The following is a 22,525-nucleotide window of genomic DNA, read 5'->3' as shown; positions in this document are numbered from 1 at the left end:
AAGACTAGATGTGCTACACTCTTAATTTGACATTTCAATCAATTACCAGTAAAGGCTTCCTGGCTCTTTTGAGATCTGTCTGGATCAGCTTTTCATAATTGGAATTGGCATTGAACAAAAGGAAAGACGTAAGAAAATGTCCAAATACTGTTGGAACTGGAAAGTTTAATGGAAAAAGAAGATATGGTGCACAAAGGTGAAAAAGCAGCACACGGCCATAAGAGGATTTAAAAAGAAAGCTCAATTAAGAATTAGGACAAGACTAACCAAGAGGAGTTAATGCTATAAGAGCTATCAGAGCCTGATGTATCCAGGATAAGCTTTAGTTACTTTGAAACTAGAGTAAAACCAAATGTCAACTGAGCTAAAGACATAAACAACTGTAGTTGTCAAATATATCTCTGTTTTTATTATTTTTCAAAAATCAAGGTCTTTGAAAAGAGAGAACAGGGCTAGAATTCAAGTTGCTTGAGTTTTAGGGTAAAGTTTCTTCTACCAGTAGTGATTTGGAGATCCTGCTGTTAGTTCACTGGCTTTTATCAGGTTCATTGTGTTTTAGGGCAGCCATCCTGGAAGTTTAAAAAAAGTCCCTCTGATACAGTTTGGAGCCCTAAACATGACATTGAAAATAAAAAAGGTTCCCACAAATTAGACAAAACTGAGTATTTTTGTGTGCACAAATTAGTATTTTTTTTTGTACAAACAGCCATTCTGTGTGCACAAATTAGCATTTTGTGGGCAAACATTTGGATTGTGTGCGCATACCACAAAATAGTAGAGGTAATTAATGGTACTAAAATTCAAAAGGCTCATTTCTGTTCACAAAATGCCAATAAAATGCTGAATTGTTTCCATAAAATACTAAATTGTAACTACAAAATACCAAATTGGGGCCACAAAATGGTAATTGGTGGACACAAAATACTCCTTCATGGTCACAAATTATGAATTAGTGGGAACTTTCTTTATGAATATCATGTCCAGATTATAATAAGTCATAAAGTTGTTTTTTTTTTTCAGCAGAACTTGGGGTAAATCTAAATTATCAAAAAACATTAGTTTCTGATTCAGAAACATCTTTTTGACTGATGGGCCAGCAAAGCCATCTGATTTTTATGCTAAAGGATCTCTGACCAAGTCATGAGTTATTTCCCTTTCTTATTTTAAATGTCTGCAATTAAACTTTTTAAAATTGTTCACAAATATCTTGTTTCTTTTATAAACTGAATTTTAAGTTTGCATTTACTATTAGAAGCTTAATTAACATAAAAAAGTCTCATTCATTTGTTTGTAATCAACCTAACTATTGTAGCCTTAACCTAAACTTGAAATAATTTGTTTGATATTTTAATTAAAAATAAATGTATATTTGCTAAATGAGTATAATTTTTGGCAATTAGAAAATAAGAATAAATTAAAAATGCAAATGAAATTTATGTTGGTAAACTAAAATAAAACATGTTTGGGGGTTTAAACGCTAAAATTACAAATTACAAATACTATTTTGTACAGCACAGCAGTGCACGCGACTACAGAAATCGCGGGAAATGCCTTGTGTGACACTCACGTGCACACTTGCACGCGCGCACTCACAGAGCTGCATGAGGACGTCATCATCACGTTTACTTCTTTATAACTACGCAGGTAAAGTAAGCCATTCTCGCTGTCTCGTGCTTTAAAGATTTTTGCCACATTTTACCGAGTCCCAGTGTCAGGACGGGCTGTTTTAAAGGAGCCTCAGAGGGAATTACACCGGCAGCTGCGGGCTAACAGCAGCCTGTGAGCAGGAGGAGGCGCTGTGTCTCTGCTGCTAGCTAAACCGTCCAGCTGTTGGGGAACTAAACCCAAACTGCGCCGACTCTCCGCGCATCCCGCTGCGGGAACACTGGAGGAGCAAATGGACGAGCTGGTGAAGAGTTTGCCCTCCCCGACACTGCCTGGGCTTCACCTCCCGTGCCTGGACGCCCACAAAGGCTGGCTCTTTAAATGGACCAACTACCTAAAGGGCTACCAGCGGCGGTGGTTCGTCCTCAGCAACGGCCTGCTGTCCTATTACAGGTGACCGTACCGCTCCGCTCAGAGCGGCCGCCAGGGCTCCGCCCGGGAGCGCGCACAGCCTCACCGCTGACTTAGAGCTGAAGTTTAGAGCAGTGTTTGTCCAGACAAGACTATTCAACTATTTCTATGATTTATATGGAAGCTCACAACAACACAACTGATTTAAAGCAGAACTAAAAGATTAATAATATTAAGTTTTATCACATTTTGATTGTTTTTAAAGCCAAACATTAAATATATACATATATACAACAGACCATATTGTTATAACTAACTTAATACACAGACTCATGTATATTTGATATAAATAGAAAGCTTTCTAGTTTTTGTGTGTATACAGAAAGGGTTACCAGGTTCTCACAAAAACAAGTTTTTGTTTCAACCTTATTTATATTCACTTCCCTGTTGTTGTTTCAAACACGTTATTTAAGTTGTTTTGTTCTAAAGACTTCTTAAGGTTTCATCAGTAAATTTCCATCAACAGATTTCTTTTTTTTTTTAAATGGGTCAAAACAGTGTGGAACTGAGAGCAGACAGAAGCTGGGGTCTTTTTTCCTGCCTCCCTCCCCACACATTTCTATGAATAACTCGGTTAATGTTGTGACTTGTGTCCCTCAGGACTCAGGCAGAGATGGCACACACTTGCCGGGGCACTATTCCCTTGGCTACGGCCCACATCGGGGTGGGTGATGCCTGCCACTTGGTGTTAACCAGCGGGGGCCGGAGCTACCACCTAAAGGCCACATCTGAGGCCGAGTGTCAGAGATGGGTGTCAGCACTGCAGCAAGCCAAGGATAACGCCACTGTCCTGATGCATCACTCAGGTTGGAGCTAGTTGTTTAATAGATCTCATGTGTTTTTAGGTTTCAAATATACATAGCAACCTAGAAAAACAACAGGAGCCTGCACCTGAGTCAGGGCTATAGTGGAACTAGTTTTGGCTGTAACCCAAAAGCAACCTCTGGGGAGCAAGACCCACTTCTCTAAAAGCATATCATGTTTCTTTTAGAGGCGTTGGTGTCATGCACCCATGAGGACACCAGGGGGTGCTGTTGTCCAATTGTTCCTTATGGGAGCACTCGAACGTGATGAGGTTGTGATTAAAGGCCAAAATGAGGCTACATTCAACCGCTTTTGGGGGGGAAAAATACATATTTCACCAGCTGTCATTATTTGAATGCTTTCTCTAATTTTATCCCCAGACCAGATCATATAGTGCTTAAAATGTTTTAACAATGATTGCTGCTTTTTAATTTTTTTTAATGTTTAAAATAACAGCTATGTTTTTCAATTTTTCCAGATGTTTCCCTCCCACTCTGCATCCCTTTGTCCCTCCCTGTCTCCTCTAAGCGGGATGGCAGTGAGGGCTGAATGAAATGACCTTCATCCAAACTCCTCCTCCTCCCATTCTGGTTGCGGGAGGAGTAACATAAAAAAAGACAGAAATGAGAGAGAGGGAGGGAGACAGAGAGCATGCCGGCACAAGGTTTTTATTGAAATGTCTCGTAGCATATTGTCGGGGTAAACTAGCAAATGACTGCAGCTTTTTTCCTGATTCTGACATTGTGAGTAATCCTTTAATCATTCAGAAAAATAACATAATTGTGGGCACTGTGTTTGCATGCTAATTTCTTGTGTTTGTCCAAAATTGCATGTTGCTGGGGATTGTGTTAGGTTTTATTGTTTTGTATGAACTTAAAGAGCAGATTTAGAATGGTTCAAAAGTCCCTGAAGCCATGGAGAATTAAACCTGGGTAAAAGATTCAAACCGACAAATCAATATTTCATGTGACCTTCTGTATGCATTTACACAAAAACCTGGACAATTATGCAAAGAAAGGAAACTTGCTGCAATAATTACAGCTAAACGTATTTGCTAAAGCTGAAGTTTTTTTTTTTTTTTTTTTTGTCTTGCTCTATTACGAAGGTTTTGGAAAAGTCAAATTTTGTTATTTTTGGTCTAAATTGCTTAGCGTTCCTGGCATCAACTAATGATTTTAGAAATCTGTGACAAACGTAGGTACGTGTCAGTTGTGAGGAACGCTTTTGTGTGCAAACGCTGGTTGCTTCGGCACGAATGGGCTTAGCTGCAGGATATTTTAACTGGCTATAATGGATTAGATCAGTAGTTGAGTTTGCTGAAGCAGTAAAGCTCCTGTCCTGTAAAATCTCTCACATAACAAGCTTTAGACTCAGAGATTCATAAATAGATGTGCTTTGTGAGAGTTTGATTCAAAACAGTGAGAAAAGGTGGAAGCATGACAGAAAAGACGCGCCTCACGCTGGGACAGGACAACCTTTGCACTGACTTTTGATGATCTGCTGCAGTTGCTGCTTACAATCCATCTCCCCTGCTATTTAAGTCAGACTCTCTTTCCACAGTGTTTCTATAATGACACTCCTGCTGTTACCTGTAGGTGTGTGTCTGTGATTCAGTGATGAGTCACCATTTGCTCTCAGACTCCTCACAGTCCTGACTGAAAATACGATCCACCACTGCATAGACTAAAGCAGCCTGTTACTTTTTTGTCATTATTCCAGGCTGGAAGTGTTCCTCTTCATTCTAAACACGTTTTTACCTTGAGCACCACAAGTCAGCTGTATGTGGGTCATGAGACCATCACAGAAGGATTTTCAACCCTCCTATTTTTAATCTTCATCTCCAGAGACTTTGCTAATCCAGTTTGCCCTGATTGTTTTCTTTTTATTATTATTTTTCCTATTCCGCTGTTGTGGTTTGTCTTAGTGTACTTAAAGAAATTCTGGACTGGCCTAGATTTAGACAACAAGCTCTTGAGATCTTTTATTTGACCTAGAAATTTTCCATTACAAAGGTTGTAGAATTACGAATAAAAAAGAATATTCATAATAGTAAAATGGGAATCTACAGTCCTTTTTATTTAAAAATAGGGGGGTTGTTTGTCTGTTTTTCAGTTTCTGAATGTTTTTGAAAACAGATGTAACCCCAAGTTTTTTAAATCTAGGCATTAATTGGACTGAAACCAAAATAAATCATGTTTCTTTCAGTTTCATGTCATTCACATTGAAAAGCATTTTTACGGTCAAGGCAGGAAGAATAAACAAAACTCCTTGTGTTTAACCAAAAATGACAAAGAGAGCTTTTATTGGCAAAGGGTTAAACAGTCAAGGCACATCTTTCCTAATGACCGACAATCACTACAGCCTCCTTGAAACTTCACTCAACCAGCCTTAATGATTGATTGCTCAGCTCGTGGTGGCAAGGGCAGAGAGGCAGAAAGAGGGGAGGAAAGGGGTAGTGCGTCATCGTTTTTTTCATCCTCTTTCTCTAAAAATAGCCTCCCCTCTTGATTGCATAGGCCCACGTTTCCAGGGCAACGGTTTTCATTCACAGTTTCCTCGCCTTGTAGAGGAAGGGTTGTGGCGGTCCGGGGTGTGAATTGTTGTTGTTTGCTTCCATCCATTTCACATTGAGACACTCAGCTTGTGTGAGCTTCAAACACAAAGTCTTTAAAAGGTCTTTACCGCTCGGTCAGAGGAGATACTGATTATGTGTGTGTGCAGTTGACTCCAGTGTATAATACCTGAATCATTACCACTCCCATACTTCTGATATAATAATCTCTAATGATACTATGGATTATTTTGTTTTCGTATCTGTGTATAAAGATGACTCTGGTGACGAAGCCCCGATTCCTCATGAGGAGCGTGCATTAACCCAAGGGGTGCTCAAGACTCTGGCCAGCAAGCTGGATGATCTGAGCACCTGTAATGAGCTTATAGGAAAGCACGGTGCCGCCCTCCAGCGCTCCCTCAGCGAACTCGAGGAACTACGCGGATCCAACGACAACACCGACAAAGTGAAAGCTGTTAATGAGCGAGCCACCCTCTTTCGCATCACCTCCAATGCGATGCTCAATGTAAGTTCACAGGGTTAAGCCTCAGCGGGCTTATTAAAACTGCACGGGAGGAACGGATCAGTGGCTGTGGCTTTTTTAATGAGGGGACGCTGTCCTCTGATGTCTGTTGTGTTCACGCCGTAGGCCTGCCGTGACTTTTTAGATGTGGCAGAATCTCACAGCCGGAGGTGGCAGAAGGCTCTGCATTATGAGAGAGAACAGCGCCACCACCTGGAGGAGACCATCGAGCAGTTAGCCAAACAGCACAACAGCCTGGAGAGAGCGTGGAGGGAGAATCCCTCCTCATACGCAGGTAGGGCTTTTACCCGCTTCTGTTGCCTAAACAGCCTCTATGCTTTTGTCAGTTTAGGCTCCTTTCTGGCTGCCACTAGTTATGAATTATGATGACAAAAATGACATGAGATTTATGAAAGAATTATGCAACATGAAAACCAAAAGCACAATTCTTATTTGCATTTATTTACTTTAACTGGGTATGATGCAGATCTCCTTTTAGGTGTGCCAAAGCTCAAAGATCTCCAGTGATTGTGAAGTGTGTGTTTTTTTAGGAAACAAGACGTAAAAATTATTTTCCAAAACCGTTCATTGAAGAATTTATAATTTTATTAATGACTGACTAGTTATGTAAAAATCGGTTATCACAACCAATACGTTTTATTTTTCAACCTTTTTTTTTTACAAGTAAAAATTAACTAATTTAATCTTAATTGAATTATTTAAAAAAGTAAATCAAATCCAATTGTAAACTTGTAAATAAAAGTGATTCAGTATTTTGGCAGCTTTACCTCCCATTAATTAAACCTAGCAAAATAATTATAAACAATTGAATTTCTGTTTAGAGACTGTTTGGAGCTTTGTTAAAGCTTTCTTAAAGGTTTAAAACAGTGATTGGATTAAACTGGTGGTAGGTGTGGAGCGGCCTCAGGACGGGGATGTGAGCGACGACAATGAGGAGGCCGAGTTCTTTGACGCCATGGAAGACTCAACAGCATTTATCACTGTGACTGCTGCCAGCGACATACAGCACAAGTGAGCAACACTACCTTCATCACATGCACATTCAGGAATGCCATGTTCCCACCTCTGCAATGGTTGTGAGGCATGTTCAGAGGTTGATGTTTTCCTTTAGGCGCTCAGGCAGCGATCAGAGTATGATGAGTGGAGGAGTTCACAGCGACTGGACTCACAATGAGAATGTATGTTCTAAACGTACACATTATCATTCCAGTGTTTGTTGTATCAGTCAGACAATTAGCTTCTCAAGTGTCTGCTTTTACATTTACTGAGTCCTTGTTTGTGTGTTTTAAGGACACTTCCACAAACCACATGCAGCTACGGAGAACGAGGCGCACCCGAATTCCAGACAAACCAAATTACTCCCTTAACCTGTGGAGCATCATGAAGAACTGCATTGGCAAAGACCTTTCCAGGATCCCTATGCCTGTAAACCATCCCAACTTTTTACCAAGCAACACAGTGAGCCTGTTTACTTGGCAGCTTCAATCAGATTACTGGAGGAAATTAGATCATTTGCAAATTGACTTTGGAAATGCAATTATCAGAAAATCATGGTCTTTATTTTTTATTCTAGCAATTCTTGCAAGTTTCAAACTTCCTGTAGCTTTCAATACTTCCACAGGTGTGTCTTTGGTAAATGTTGCAGCCACAGTGTTATCTTTGCTCATTTGCACATTTGTCTGAATAGACACGTTTTTACTCGCCGACGTAGAAACGGTGGTTGCCTCAGAAACACAATGCTACCTTGCAGCTTTTTGTGTGTGTGTGTGGTTTTTTTACACGTCTAAATACAAAATGCCAAAATAAATTGTATAAACGTGGATACATGTTTAGATATATCAACTTTTTGGAAGGGAATCTACATGTGTAATGGATACAGATGTTTGGATTTACCTTGTTTCCATGGTCATTCAAAAAATCAGGTAATTTGAAAAAAAATAGAAAACCTTCTGGTAAGTCCGTAAACAGGCTCAGTGTTTGTGAAGTTCTGAGTAATTGACTGTGTTTTGGTGGATCTGATGTCAGCTTTTTTGTAGGTGAACTTCAATGAGCCACTGTCCATGCTGCAGCGTCTGACCGAGGACCTGGAGTACAGCGAGCTGCTGGATCGAGCAGCTCGCTGCGACTCGTCCTTGGAGCAGATGTGCCTCGTTGCTGCCTTTTCCGTCTCCTCTTACTCCACCACAGTTCATCGAACAGCCAAGCCTTTCAACCCTCTGCTGGGGGAGACGTACGAGTTAGACCGCCTGGAGTACGGTTACCGCTCCATTTCTGAGCAGGCAAGACAAAAAACACATCCATCTTGTGTTAACCTTATTTCCACGGCTATTTTGTACTCAAAGAGATCAAATTAACCTGAGAGCTGGAAATTAAAATAGAGAAGAGTGTGACATAGGAACAGGACGTTGCCTTCTACTGACACCAGCTGGTACCATGCACTCTCAGATCAGTCATCATCCACCAGCTGCTGCCCACCATGTGACTTCACAGCGAGGATGGACTCTGTGGCAACACATCACCATTGACAGCAAGTTCCGTGGAAAATATATTTCTGTCGTGCCATTAGGTAAGGCGCTTTCAGATAAATGACCTCTACAAATGACATGGAATCTAATTTTAACCTAAAAAGGTGAGATATAATTGCATTTTCTTCTCTTTCAACAGGTAATATTCATCTGCAGTTTCACTCAAGTGGAAATCACTACGTTTGGAGCAAAGTGACGTCAACGGTGCACAACATCATCGTAGGGAAGCTTTGGATTGATCAAGTGAGTTCCTGTGATCAAGTCAGATTCATGGAGATTTGCTCAAATCTGAGCCGCTTTTGTTTGAGTAAAAACAACTAAAGTTTTGTGGAGGAGCCTCGTTGTTCTCCCCTCTTATGTCAATTATGTCTCATGCTGTTGACAGTCTGGAGACATTGACATTGTAAACACCACTACAAAGGACACATGCCGTCTCAAGTTCTCCCCTTACAGCTACTTCTCTAGAGAAGTTCCCCGCAAAGTAAGTGTCCTGTCTCATTTGCATTTTGTTCTTTTACTCGTCTGTATTTCCTATGCCTTGTGGGTGGACCTGTTGGCACTGTGTAAGCCCGCCCCCACTGCCCATCATCCATCTGTTTACACTCTGTACCTCTAGATTAAAGCCCCCTGTAACCCCAACACAACATTACCAGTGCAACAAGAATGGCGAGCTATATCTGAGCTATCCAGCCGTACAGTTTAGAGCCAGATGCCAGCTCAGACCAGAATAACAAAGATGTACTTTGATCTTTTTGTCTGCAAGCGGATGGATCAAATCGGAACAGAGCAGGGATCTTCTAGCCTGGCGATTGTAGAATCTACGTCACAGCTACAAGTTTTTTCCAACTGCATTTTTTTATTTTCTCTTTATTCACAATAATTTGAATGAAGAAATACTCAGAAAGGCAATTTCAAGCTAAAATTTCTTCAAATATGAGAAAAAATACTATAAAAACATATAAAAAAAATTGTATTGGAGTGGGTTTTTAAGTCTCAGATTTATAAGATGAGAATATTAAAAATAAGTATTGGGATTTTTAGGATTTGTTTGTCATCGTCCATCCATAGTAGCTAACAGACCATTTGACTGTCACCGTGTATTTGCACTTGGACAGAAGTCAAACCATGCTTGCTTCCTGCTGTTCTGTTCTGTCTTCTCAGGTGACGGGAGTCGTTGAGGACAGAGAGGGCACAGCTCATTACATTCTTTCAGGAACCTGGGACGACAAAATGGAAAGTGCCAAAATAGTAGAAAGCAGCCACGGTGGTGGAGGCTCTGAAGGAAAACAGAAGACAGTTTATCAAACCCTTCAACCCAAGCTGTTGTGGAAGAAATATCCTCTTCCGTGAGTGACGCTTGACTTTTTTTCCTATTGAATAAAGGATCATTTTGTGATCTGCCTGTACCTACCTGCTATTTCTCTTGTGTATCACTTATCGTCTCAGAGAAAATGCAGAGAACATGCACTTCTTCTCCTCCTTGGCGCTGACTTTGAATGAGCCAGAAGAGGGCGTCGCTCCCACCGACAGCCGTCTGCGACCTGACCAGCGACTCATGGAGGAGGGACTGTGGGATGAAGCAAACATCCAGAAGCAGCGACTGGAGGAGCGTCAGAGACAGGAGAGGAAGAAAAGGGAGGCGCAGGCCAATCAGGCTCTGGAAGATGGTGAGTTCATGGACTGTCAGAGTTTCTGACCACCACCTTTCCGGGTGGAGTTCTTGTGATCTCCAGCATGAAGTTTCTGAGCAATTGTTGCAAAAGTTCTAATGAGAAAAAAATGAGAGAAATACAAAAGCACAGTGAGTTTTTCTGAAGAATTACATGTGTTCTACAGGCCAAGACATTGAGGGTTATCAGCCACTATGGTTTGACAGGAAAACAGATGAGAACACAGGGGATGCCACCTACTTCTACAAAGGGGGCTACTGGGAGGCCAAAGAAAGACAAAACTGGAGCCAGTGTCCGAGGATCTTCTAGGACAAACTAGCAGCAAGAGACATACTAAGCAGGTCCTGGTGATGTAAGGAACTGCTGGTGGTTTGTAGAGCTCACAACTGCACGAGTGAGTGGTCCATTCTACTTTAAGATGTTAAAGCACAAAGACTCCTGCTTCCACTTTCTGATGTCGTTGCTTTGGTACAGCTGTGGTTCCAGATTGCATGGCTTCAGCTTTTGCGCACAACCAAACGCTATAAAGAAATCATTTTGGAAACAATTTTAACTTTCTTTTTTGTTGGTGCGCAAGTTTGAAAATAGTAGTGTTGACGGAAGACAACTGTCTGTGCACAAACACACCATGTGTGAGTTTGTTCAGGATAATGGAGGGTGAGCTGAATGTCTGCTAACAGCACCAAATGTTTTCTTCCCTCTTAAAGCTGGAACAGCCTGTTTGTGGCTGAGACACCAAGCTCTGAAAGAATTCAACAAAACCTTCTGTACTTTATCTTTACATCTGCTGATCTACCAACCACTTCTCAGATTTAAAACTTAGCATAAGGTGAGCTCTTTTGACAAAGATCTTACTGAGATTTTACTTTTAAAACACAAAGAAAATCACTTTACCAGCAATGACATAAATTGAAGAGCAGTTGCAGAATTAGGGGTTAAATAAAATGTGCTAGGAATGTATGAAAACAAATCTGAGATTCTGAATTTATTTGTCATATAATTTCTGTTGGTAACTTTGATTTTTTTTTTTTTATCTTTATCTATCTTTATAAAAGATAGAAAAATATTGACCTCTCAAAGCGTAAATGCACTTGCTGTGACACACATCTGAGTTCTGTCTTATCCTTCATCCAGCACTGATGAGGAGCTGCAACAGTTTGGCAAATCTTTTCCTCAGAAAACAAAACATCTGGTTTAATACTTGATGGATTTTAGTTGATTAGAAAACCAAACAAGCAAAAAGAATTGACTTCAAAAGGGGTACATGTGTGTGAGCTGGTAAGGAAACATTAAGTCACAATCACTTGGAAAGGGAGTGCAAACTTTTAGTTTTATGGTTTGCACAGAAATGTTTGGATTAGTTCCTAAAAGTGTATTAAAATTCAAAAATTAGGAGTTTATTTTATCTACATATCTAGTAAAGCTCCAGGACTTTCCTCAGCGAGGGATTATATTGGTGCTTACTGGTCATTTAAGCCTTAATTATTTCATTAAGAATTTATAAATAGGCATTATTAAACAGAAACAAATGCTTTTTTTTAATATCATGCAAGTCCAGGGTATTTTTTCTTTTTAAAATGTACATGTATACAATCTGGTTCATTTTGTTTTAATTAATTTATTTTTTTTATGAATTCATTCTGAGTATAATTCATTAACAAATGTATAATGGCGACAACAAATGTATTTCCAGTGTTTAGAAGACTTAGGGAGTAAATCTAGATTCTTTGGGTGAAACATTGTGTTGCTTCTTGAACATCATCTATGCCAGCAATAACACAAAGCACGTAACCGTCCCATTCATCAGTAGTTGCTCTCGATCTAAAAAGGACATCTTTGTTCTCATATTGTAAATATTTTTCCTTGAATCTCCTCCTCAGAATGCCATGAATGCTGTGTGGCTGTGGTCTGTCTATGTTCTTCCTTCTTCTCTGGAGAGTAGAAAGGGTTTTATTACCAGAGACTATTAATATCTCTTTGTTATATGTACTATCTTAAACATGGAAATATTTCATAATTATTGGTATATTGTTGTATAAACTATACGGTTTAAATGCCTGGTTATTCCTGACGGGGAACTGCAAAGGTTGACAAAATACCAACAACTGAAAATTATTCCAAAATAATTCACTGCATATCTTTAGATTGCTCTGGATGAAACGCACCATTGACCTTTCCAATAGTTTTTTTGTTTTGTTTTTACGAGAAAAGGTTTCCAGTTTCAGTAAACACAACAAAACGGTAATCGGATTTGGCAAATATACCTTTGAAAAAATGAGATTTATTTACATCAGCCTAAAATTGAAAAGGAAAGGCAGCAATTAATATGTTTATAAACAGTATATAGTATTACTTTATAAGTCAGGGCATGATAATCACTTATGACTGCCACATTTGTGTTGGCCTGTATATACGGTAGCTGGAATAACATAGAAATATAATCACCTCATTAAAAACATGTTATAAATGTTTTACATGATTGGAATATTCATAATTAAAATATTGTTAATTTGTGTATGGAGTAAAGAATACAGATGCTTATGGTTAAGATGGTGTAACAGATGTCTAAATGTTAGACTTATTATATATCTATATAATATAAAGATTAAATGCTGCTCACATAAAGCACAATGTCATGTTTCATGCAAAGACACATGGTTCGTTTCTCAAAGGTTTCCATGGCAACAAATAGCAATGCATGGTTTTACAGAATGTTGTGCTATAGTGGGGACGAGCCTTTTTATAGCTTGACAGTTGTTTGTGAACCGTTGCTAAGACGTTGCGTAAATTCACCTTTTGTGCCGATAATCACAACTAAAGATTATTTAACAAAAATTATTAATAAAAAAAACATGCTTGATTAAAAATGACACATGCTTTGTCTTTTACTTTGACTACTTTTAACTTCCCACATCTTTGCATGATCTTCTTATATCAAACAATATAACAGTTTTTTAGTTCTGGATATTTATTTTATTTGTACTTTTTTATTTTATTTGTACTATACGTTGTTGTTTAAAAGGCCAGTATTATTAGAATAGTAGTAGAAATATGACATATTCATTAATTTTGTGTAAATCTAGTATTTATTTATATAATAGTTTGAGCTAATTATGTCAAGAATTCATTTCCCGGTTTTTTGGGCATGTTTTAATCATAAAGTTGAAGCGGGACGCTCCGTCTCATACGTCAGCAGTGAGATGAAGCTCTGTTCTCAGAGGCGCGTGGCCCTTTAAATGCTGCTGCTGCTGACAGACACCGGCTGACGCTCTATCCGGGGATGCAGTCACCGCTTTGGGAACAAGGTAGAAAACACCGCCGCTGCTATGGAACTAGTGATTAAGTAACATTAAATGATGCGGGGAAAAATGTGTTTAATGATAACAGTTTAGATAGTAGTTTAAATGATAACTGTCCTTAGCTTTCTGGCGCTGGACGGTTGCTAGCTAGCAAACATTAGCATAAAGGACGTTTTTAGAAACTAAGGCGTTTGTAACGGCAGCTCAGTTCACGGTAAAGGTCAGATAACTCCAGTCGTGTTATTGAAATAATTACGCTGTTTGACTCTACCTAGAGGTGTAATAAACAGCGAGTTCCTGCCTCTCAAAACTAACATGATGAGGTATAAATAACTAGCAGCGTCATTCAAATCTCATGTTATTCCCGTCTGGTGTTTTTATAAGCCTGGTGTTTTCTTAGAGTGCATCATAGTTTCGTCACCGAACCATGATTGCACCACCAAATAATTCAATCTTCCCCGGGACTTGACACGAACAGCCCACTCCGCGCTATTTATTTTTATTACACAACCGGGCCGGCATGCAAACTAGAAACACGTGTCCAGAGGCGGAGCCCTAAGCACGTCTCCATCGACAACTAAGCTGAATGGAGGAAACGGCTCAACCCGCTGCGCTCTTTTACAGATTTCTAGCATCAAAGTTAGTGGTTTCATGTGTGGATATGAGTGGATCGAACCCAGCACATGTTTTTCTTCCAGAGAGGACAATGGTGCGAACATGATCGATGGCGTCTCAAAAGGAGAAGGGGCTGTGCAAAGAGGCAGAGGCAGGAGGAGGCCACCCGCAGAGATGCTCCATCTGCTGTCAGCTGTCATCGTTTGGCTGGTGACTGGCACCACCATCTCCAGCCTCAACAAATGGATCTTCGCTGTTTACAACTTCAGGTACCCGCTCCTGCTGTCAGCGCTGCACATGCTGACAGCCATAGTGGTGGACTATGGGCTCATCAAACTGCAGGTCATCCGTCACAGAGGGGCTGCAGAGCGGGACCTGACTCCCAGCGCAAAATGCAAGGTGTTCCTGTTGAGCCTGACATTTTGTGCCAGCATCGCCTTTGGAAACATGGGTCTGAACCACGTCCAGCTGTCCTTTGCACAAATGATCTACACCACCACCCCTCTCTTTACTTTGGCCATTTCCACTCTCATCCTGGGAAAGCAGCACCACATCCTCAAATACACAGCCATGATGCCCATCTGCTTGGGGGCATCTTTCAGCATTATGGGGGAGGTCCAGTTTCATCAGACCGGGTGCTTCTACGTGTTTGCAGCGACTATGCTGAGAGGAGTCAAGTCTATTCAACAAAGTAAGTCCACACTCCTGCCAATACATCTCAGTGTTTATATTAGCTCTGTGTTGTTATTAATGTTTCTTAAGTTCTGCAGTGTTTTACAGTTGGATGACTCACTCCACGCTCTCAGAGTCACACCCTCACATTTAAGTGGAGGAGGCCAGCAGAATACATTTTGGTTGCTTAGGAGACAAAACACAAGCTAGCATCTCATAGCTGTGTGCTGTGTGTTCAAAGCTTATGTTGGATTTGCATCCCCTGAAAGATTCAGAGACAAAGGCCCCTTTCATTGGAGGTTGACTGATGTGTTTAAGAGCAGGTTTTTTTCTATAATTTTATTTACATTATCATAAGGACAGCTGGTTCATGTTCAAAGTATTTACCTGCTCGGAAGCAATTTATTTTTAGCGAAATGTTCTGCTGATAGATTATTAAATAACAAAGTTCATAAACTATGTTGAAGTTAAAAATAGCAGTCTGGATTTAGCTTCTTTAAATAAAAAAACTGGATCATTTTACTTGAATTATTGTCAGGAGGATCAACAATCACCTTTGCTAATGATATCCTGGGTTATCTTTGATCTTATCCTCTGTTCTATTGCTAAAGAAGCACTAATTCCTTCAAAGTTCATTTCTTAGACATTGTTGCACCAAACTGTCAGCGTGCAGTAGATGATCAACCAGTCACGGCATTAGTCTTTGTCTACTGTCACTTGTTAGAGAAGTGAGCTTCCAAAAAAATATAAGTGGAAATTTCATTCTTTTTAATTTTTTATGCGAACATCACATGGTCACAAGACTATAATGCAGGACACCTTCACTTCAATTCAATGAAATGAAGAGAGGCTCACAGTAACAGAGGCAGCCTCTATGTTAAAGTCCCACTCAATCATCTTTTGATCTAATTTCAAAGTGCTCTTTTAATGATTGTTTTTAGCCTAAATCAAAAAACCTGTGTCGTTTTGTAGGAGATCGTTTCTGCAAAGTAGTAGGAGGTCATTAGACATTCGTCTCTGCTCTGTGGACGATGGATAGTCGTCATCAGAATGGAGCATCAGAATAGGAGCTTGTGGTCCGCCACTGAAGCTTCTACGGCACCAACAAGCTTTTTCCAACCACATTTTTTCTTCTGATCTTGATGCACAAAGATTCTAATAAAGAAATATTCAGAAATGCAATTTTAAGATTGACATACGTCATCAACCATGAGAAAAATGCCACAAGAACATGTTCAAAACACCAAAAACACAATTTCCATGGTAGTGGGTTTTTAAAGGCTTCAGTGACTCACTGTCCACTAAGTCTGCACAGTCATGAGAAGTAAAAACTCACATTTAATGTCAGTCCAAACTTTATACCTTTTTAAGGTTTTTTTTTTTTCAGGAAACTAATTTCACCAAATGTTGTAACTGCTTTTTATTGCTGTTTAAGATTAAACACATTTATTCAAATGAGTCCAAAGTTGTTTTTAGAGAGTTAGAGGCAAACTTTTTACAAATTTTGATTTCAGATAGACCTATACTTTCTTATGTGCAAAAATACGTTATTTAATTATGATTACTCTCCAATGGGCTCATAGCTCTGATGTCATGCTAGTTTCTGATATGAAGGACCTCAAACACCAAAGAAGTACAATCTTCCAGAGCAAAGGTTTTGCATAATGATGTGCAGTTTCTCTGCCATGAAACTGCTTTAAACCTCTTCATCATGCTGGGGAATTTTCTCTTATTAAACTGGGGAGAAAAAAAAGAGATATTTAACTTTTGTTCTAGAGCACCAGCTGTTTCTCCAAAAATCAAACGAATGGATGCTTCCAAAAGAGGATAAAGTGTACATTTGTTCTAATAAGTAGTTGACATGAAAGTACCGGTATACCAAAAGCAATGACAACACCATAAGAAGCATTCAGTTCATGTTATGAATGCTGAGTGTGATGGTCCAAAAAGTACGCTTGCTTCACATTTCACCGTTTGAAGGTGTGAGTGAGGAGCATTTTGGACAGAGGTGGATCATTTGCTGTGGGGACCCCTAAGGGAGCAGCTGAAACACAAAAGCTGTCACAGTTTGACGAGAACAAAAGCACCGTGCCAGGAAATGTATTCTGCTCCCATGGAAATAGTGTTTTTGGTGGTTTTAAACGTGTTCTTGTGGAAGTTGATAGAGGACATTCATAGAGAAAATTATGTTCAAAATAGCTTTATTCAAATCATTGTGAATCAGGAGAGAATGAAAGAAAACTCTGTTAGAAAAAGGTTTTAAGTTTGACTACAACAAGCCACCTGCTCCGTGCACCGCTCCATTCTGATGCATCTATGTCTAGATCCATGTGGCTCTTTGTTTTTCTTGTCTGAGCTGGACTCTTCCTTAAAACTGTACAGCTGGATAGCTCCAGGATTGCTCGCCCTTTTTGTTAGGTGTTAGGGGCTGTAGTGGAAGGACATGTAACAGGAAGTAGAGGTGGGCGTACGCCACGCTAACGGTCAGGCCCACAGCACAGAGGTGGATTTCTAATGAACTGTTGCCATGCTGCAGAATCTATGTTCTAAACAGAACAATACCAGTTTTTTATTTATTTATTTTGGCTAAAAACAGCATAATCCTAATTAAAAGAGCACTGGGAATCCTTTAACAATAGATCAACAGATGATTGGAGTGGGACTTTTGAATGATATACCTTTCTGCTTAGATTCCAGACTGTATAGTTCATGATTCCATCTGGTGTCCATCACGCTAAAAACATGTAAACCGTATCTGACATGAAGTCGTTTTTCTGCTCGTCTCAGTGGTTTTGTCCTCGGTCACCTTTCACTTCCTGTTTCTGCTTGGCTTCTTTGTCATCAGCGATGCTGTGCATGAAAGATCTTGACTTCTTTTTGTAAATTCATTTCTGCATATACTGTCTATAAATCCTTAAGTTTTGTTCTCTCCTTCCTATGTTGGATGAAACCGAACCTCGAACATTTCAAACACATTTAATGTTCAGCTACTTAAGACGAGCTTTGCTGATTTGAAAAACATATTTTTCTCAATGCTTAGCGAGTTTGTTCATATTTACAAGCATTTTAGCACTAGATGACTGTATTAATTGTGGTTTTTGTTTGTTTTACAGGCATTTTATTGAAGGAGGAGAAGATCAACTCTGTGTTTTTGCTTTACCTGATGTCCATTCCCAGCTTCTGCATCCTGGCTGTGGCTGCTCTGGCCTTGGAGAACTGGGCTTTGCTGGAGTCCCCGCTGCATTATGACCGCCACCTGTGGGTCTTCATCCTCCTCAGCTGCCTGGGCTCCGTCATGTACAACTTGGCCAGCAGCTGCGTCATCACTCTCACCTCAGCCGTCACCCTGCACATCCTCGGCAACCTGAGTGTGGTGGGGAACCTGCTCCTGTCGCAGCTGCTGTTCGGCAGCGAGCTGTCCCCCCTCAGCTGCGTCGGGGCGGTGCTCACCTTGTCGGGCATGCTGATTTATCAGAACTCGGAGTTTATTGTGGACTTCCTGGATGCGCGCAGGTCTAAAGCTGCAGAACGGGTGGATTTTAACACTACATGCGAGGAGAAAGAAGCAGAAGCCTCCAATAAAACACATCCTTCTTGGAGAGCGGACGCAAAGCAGGAAAAAACTGACTGAGCAGCACATTAAAAAACAGCAGACACTTTAATTTGTGTTTTCTTTCCTTTGGGGAAAGGCTTTGACCCTCTCTTCTTCCTTGTGCCAATTTACTTCTCCTCTGGTCGCTCAGAGCTAGAGTCTTTGCCTTTAGATTTAATGAGGGGTGGCCAAAACCTGCTGTTTATCCATGATCACGCGTATGCATGCTTGAGCATGCATCAGCACACTGAACTGATTGATACCTGACCAGGTATTGATTCTTTTGGTCACACTAACACTGTGAAAATGGACTCCAGAGGGCTCCAATCCTTGTTTTTGAAGGCTCAGGCGGGGCTTGCAGAGCTTTCTGCTCTGCATCTAAATCGGCACTATTTTTATTGAAGATATATTTATAAAACTGGTCCTGTTACCAGATATTTACCCGCCCCTGTCGTGTGAAGGGGCGGGGATTTGGGCAGCTTTTTGTGTTTTGTATATAAAGGAGGGACTTGATTGTTGGGCTTTGGCTTTGTGGCTGAAGATGCAGCGATGGACAAAGTTTTCTGTGCAATGAAACGCTTCTCCTCTCCTGAAGCACATTTGGACTTGGAGGCAGAAACTCTGTTTTTTCCTCTGTTATCAACTTTGATGTGGCTTCACATGAAAGGCCTAGATTCCTTTCACATGGCAACCTGTAAAGATGTCTCTGTAGAGTCAATCCAATTACTTCTCCTATACAGCAGCACTCTCCTTTTTTGGCAATTCCCCTCCATAATTAGTGTCACAAGTTCTCTAAGGAGTGTCACTCAACTTCAGCCGTTTGTCTGCTCTGATGCAGGGAAAGAAACTTAAGAGTGAGACATCTTTAAAGGTGGCTTCTTGCTTTTTCATCTGGTTTGAGATTTTAAAAGTTGGAAAGCTGAAAAAAGCTGATTCCTGCTGGTCATGTTTACATGCACATCAATATTCTGACTGGGCTTTAAGTGATGCAGTATTCTGATGTTGGGGTTTTCCATGGGTTTCATGCAAGGTATACTCAAAAACTGCAGTTTAGATGCTGAAAAGCATGATGGAATTGACAAAACCTGTCCTTTAACGCCCACCCAAAGTCTTTAGAATTCTTTTCCACTAAAAAACGCATGTATTTCCTTCCCTCTGGCCTCCATCAAGTCCTGAGGGGTTATAAATCTAAAACTACATACGTCTAAATAAAAGCTAGAACTTTTTTGTGGTTTTAAGGTTGTCAAAAAAGGATTACATTAGTAATCAGATAACTGTTGTGCATGTAAACACATCCAGTGCTGCCTGTTTCAGTATTCTGATAGCATTTTATTTAAAATTCTATTTTTTGAAGGTGCCATTCATATTGATGTTGAAACCAACATAGATTGTATGTTGTAGGGTATTTAGTAATCGCTGACGTTGAATGGAGCAGATCTTGGTCCTGAATCATTTGCCCATAAGAGCAGTTCTCCCTCTTCAGAGGGGAACAGTGGGACAGGAGACTGCCTGTTACTGCTTCCAACAGGAGAATGGTTTCCCACACGTGTACTTTACATCTGCTGTTCTTAAGTTGCCATACTGGTTCTGTCAGTGATGGCGGTTGTTGTTTAAGGTCTCGTGTCGCAACTCGACTACAAGTCTGGGCAACAAAACTGAACCCATTTGCTTGATTTTTTATTTATTTTTTTTTGCAATAAAGAAGTCTGCATTTCCATTTGAAGAAGGCCATAAACGTAATTTTTTTAGAGAAAATATTTCAAAATGCCTTTTTTCTTTTGCTGAAAATAGTGCGCACATTTTTGTAGGTTTGACGTTTAAATATCGCTTCAGTTACATTTTTCAAAATCGTCTAAATATCATTAAACTAGTGTAACAAACAATACCTCAGTTTTTAAGTAGAACTTCCAACAACTGCATTTATTTATTGCCACTAATGGTTACATAAAGCAGCTTTACACCAATGATGGAATAAAACATTCAAACTGGCTTTTATTTTTTTAATCTTAATAATCAAAGTTTGGCTGCTTGTTCTTTTGGTTATCATGTTGAGGAGTTGGGTGAGATGCTTCTGTTACTCTGATGCTACACAAGAACGCTGCCTTTGCAGCTACTGCTTCTTTGGACACTTCTGGTTTTAACATTTGCAGAGTTTGTTGGATGTAAATAATGATACTTATCATCTTTGGGCATTTTGTATTCGCACAGGTTTTATTGGTTAAAATGATGTTAACCTCATGCCTTATTTGGACATAATGATGATGTAAAAGCATGGATTTTAGTTAATCAGTTCATACTGACAAAAAAGACAAATACTGGAACAACAAATAAAGAAACTTAAGCACCTCATCACTGTCTAAGAGCTTTTATTGAATAGAGTTTGACAAATAAATGAAATAAAGGCTATGAAGTAGGATGAAAGCATTCCATTAAATAAAAAGTATTTATTTAATCAATTGCAAACCAATTAAGTACATTTTTAGAGGTGGTTATTAACATTTGGAAGAGGATATGCAGATTTTTTGAGTCAGTGTAAAAGCAGAAAACATTGATCATTGTCAAAAATATTACACAATCTTTAAGCATTGGGAGAGATTACCATGAAATGAAAAATATTGTAAAGGAAAGGAAAGTTCATGACACATTTATTATTCTAGTAAACACAAAAGTCACTGTATAACAATTCAAAATGTCATTTTTTTCACTCAAGAATTTTTAATTCAATTAAAACAAAAAAAACCTCATTAAACCCTCATGATCTAATTTAAAAGCAGCTCCACAAAACCTCTGGGGCTTTTTTGTTGTTGTAGAAAAATATAAACTTACTTTTTTTCCACAAGAAACTAAGAAACATTTAAAGAGCTTCATCCAACTTTCTTACTTGAGAGGTTCTGACTTTACTGTTTTTGTAAAAGATTTGGTCCTGAAAATGTTATACTTCACTTGTAAGTCATTATTTAGAAAAGCATACAACTAGATGTAAGTGTGATATAATAAAATACATGTTTCTTTTTGACAGTTTATATCAGGGCTGTCAAACTCATTTTGGTTCAGGGGGCCACATTCAACCCGTCTGATCCCAAGTGGACCGGACCGGTAATATAAAAGCAAAAAACAGCTTAGTTGTGTTTTTTTTGGTAGCCTAATCATTTATTATTACACATTCATTTGGTGCCCAAGTCTCCTCAGAGATGTTGGATCTGTAATCGTAATCCTTGACAGACTCATGTTGGCATAGGTCAACTGCTTTTTTTGAACAAGACTTCTGCAGCCTTCAGCATTTTTCCACAAGTTCACCATCTGAAAATGGTTTGGATGTTTGCACCAACTTTTTTGCAATAAGGTGTTTGTAACTGTTGAATTACTGACGTCACTGCTGCAGTAAATACAGACGGTTGTTTTTTCAGTTCAGCTAATAGTTGATAAATCTTCTCTTTTCTTAACTCCTCCTGCAATTGGTGAAACTTTTCTTTATGGTGATGCTCATAGTGGTGCTGAATGTTATATTCTTTGAGCACTGCGACCTGTTGATGACATACCAAGCATGCAAGTTTTGCATTCAGCTCCGTGAACAGATAAAACACTTTCCATTTTTCCAGGAAAGCTCAGCCCTTCACTTTAACCTTTTTGACAATATTCTGGTCATTAGGGTGTCACTACTGATCATTCTTATAGCAATGTAACAGTGGTGAGACTCACGAGGAACCATACTAGATCTTACCCAGACACAGAGCTGTTAGGTTTAGCTTTTGGCACGAACAGAGATGCTTTTTCACCTGTTTTGCTTTTCCTTTGCTCCCCCTAGTGGTGGAATTGCGCATATCGGTTACTTCTTTAAAAAGTCACATCCTTGTAATTTTTACTCTGCATGACTGGGCCGGATTGAACCATCTGGCGAGCCGTATGTTTGACACCCCTGGTTTATGTCATTCAGTATTGTAACAACTCTTTGGACATTCCCTAAAGCCACTAAAGATCTCACAGGATCTTTGACGTCCACATCCTGATGCTTTACAATGGAGAAACTTTAGCAGCAATTTTAAAGTTCCACCACTAGACAGAGCTGTTTGTCTCCCGTCTGATTTGGTAGATTGATCTTCAACTGTCCATTCACTTTTAAGCTCTTAAAAGAAAACTGAACTTTGAAATTTCAGGAATTCTTCACATATTCTAAAAA

At 39.6% G+C, this 22,525-nt stretch overlaps 2 protein-coding genes across 5 annotated transcripts; both read left to right on the top strand.

Moving 5' to 3' along the window:
- Positions 1 to 1,532: 1,532 nt before the first annotated feature.
- Positions 1,533 to 13,040, top strand: osbp2a (oxysterol binding protein 2a). Of its 2 annotated transcripts, XM_078956235.1 has the most exons (15): positions 1,533 to 1,644; positions 1,733 to 2,058; positions 2,677 to 2,882; positions 5,707 to 5,957; positions 6,081 to 6,249; positions 6,866 to 6,986; positions 7,087 to 7,153; positions 7,266 to 7,400; positions 8,012 to 8,254; positions 8,421 to 8,541; positions 8,640 to 8,743; positions 8,886 to 8,981; positions 9,662 to 9,846; positions 9,947 to 10,167; positions 10,337 to 13,040. In XM_078956235.1, exons 2-15 carry the CDS (start codon positions 1,898 to 1,900, stop codon positions 10,477 to 10,479), a joined length of 2,223 nt encoding a protein of 740 aa, XP_078812361.1. In that variant the 5' UTR covers positions 1,533 to 1,644; positions 1,733 to 1,897; the 3' UTR covers positions 10,480 to 13,040. The 2 variants fall into 2 exon arrangements, with proteins under 2 accessions (XP_078812361.1, XP_011480151.1); XM_011481849.4 differs by having other exon boundaries at positions 1,559 to 2,058.
- A 294-nt stretch (positions 13,041 to 13,334) lies between these two features.
- On the top strand, positions 13,335 to 20,697 carry slc35e4 (solute carrier family 35 member E4). Of its 3 annotated transcripts, none has more exons than XM_004074944.5 (3): positions 13,335 to 13,475; positions 14,168 to 14,775; positions 17,870 to 20,697. In XM_004074944.5, exons 2-3 carry the CDS (start codon positions 14,187 to 14,189, stop codon positions 18,385 to 18,387), a joined length of 1,107 nt encoding a protein of 368 aa, XP_004074992.1. In that variant the 5' UTR covers positions 13,335 to 13,475; positions 14,168 to 14,186; the 3' UTR covers positions 18,388 to 20,697. The 3 variants fall into 3 exon arrangements, with proteins under 3 accessions (XP_004074992.1, XP_020563370.1, XP_020563369.1); XM_020707711.3 differs by lacking the exon at positions 13,335 to 13,475 and adding an exon at positions 13,577 to 13,689; XM_020707710.2 differs by lacking the exon at positions 13,335 to 13,475 and adding an exon at positions 13,681 to 13,792.
- Positions 20,698 to 22,525: the final 1,828 nt, after the last annotated feature.

This window comes from Oryzias latipes, chromosome 12 (assembly GCF_053564925.1).
Source record: "Oryzias latipes strain Hd-rR chromosome 12, Olatipes_Hd-rR_3.1".
In the NCBI taxonomy this organism is placed as follows: Eukaryota; Metazoa; Chordata; class Actinopteri; order Beloniformes; family Adrianichthyidae; genus Oryzias; species Oryzias latipes.
The sequence above is the reverse complement of the archived record's forward strand: the minus strand, read 5'-3'. Positions and strand labels throughout refer to the sequence as shown.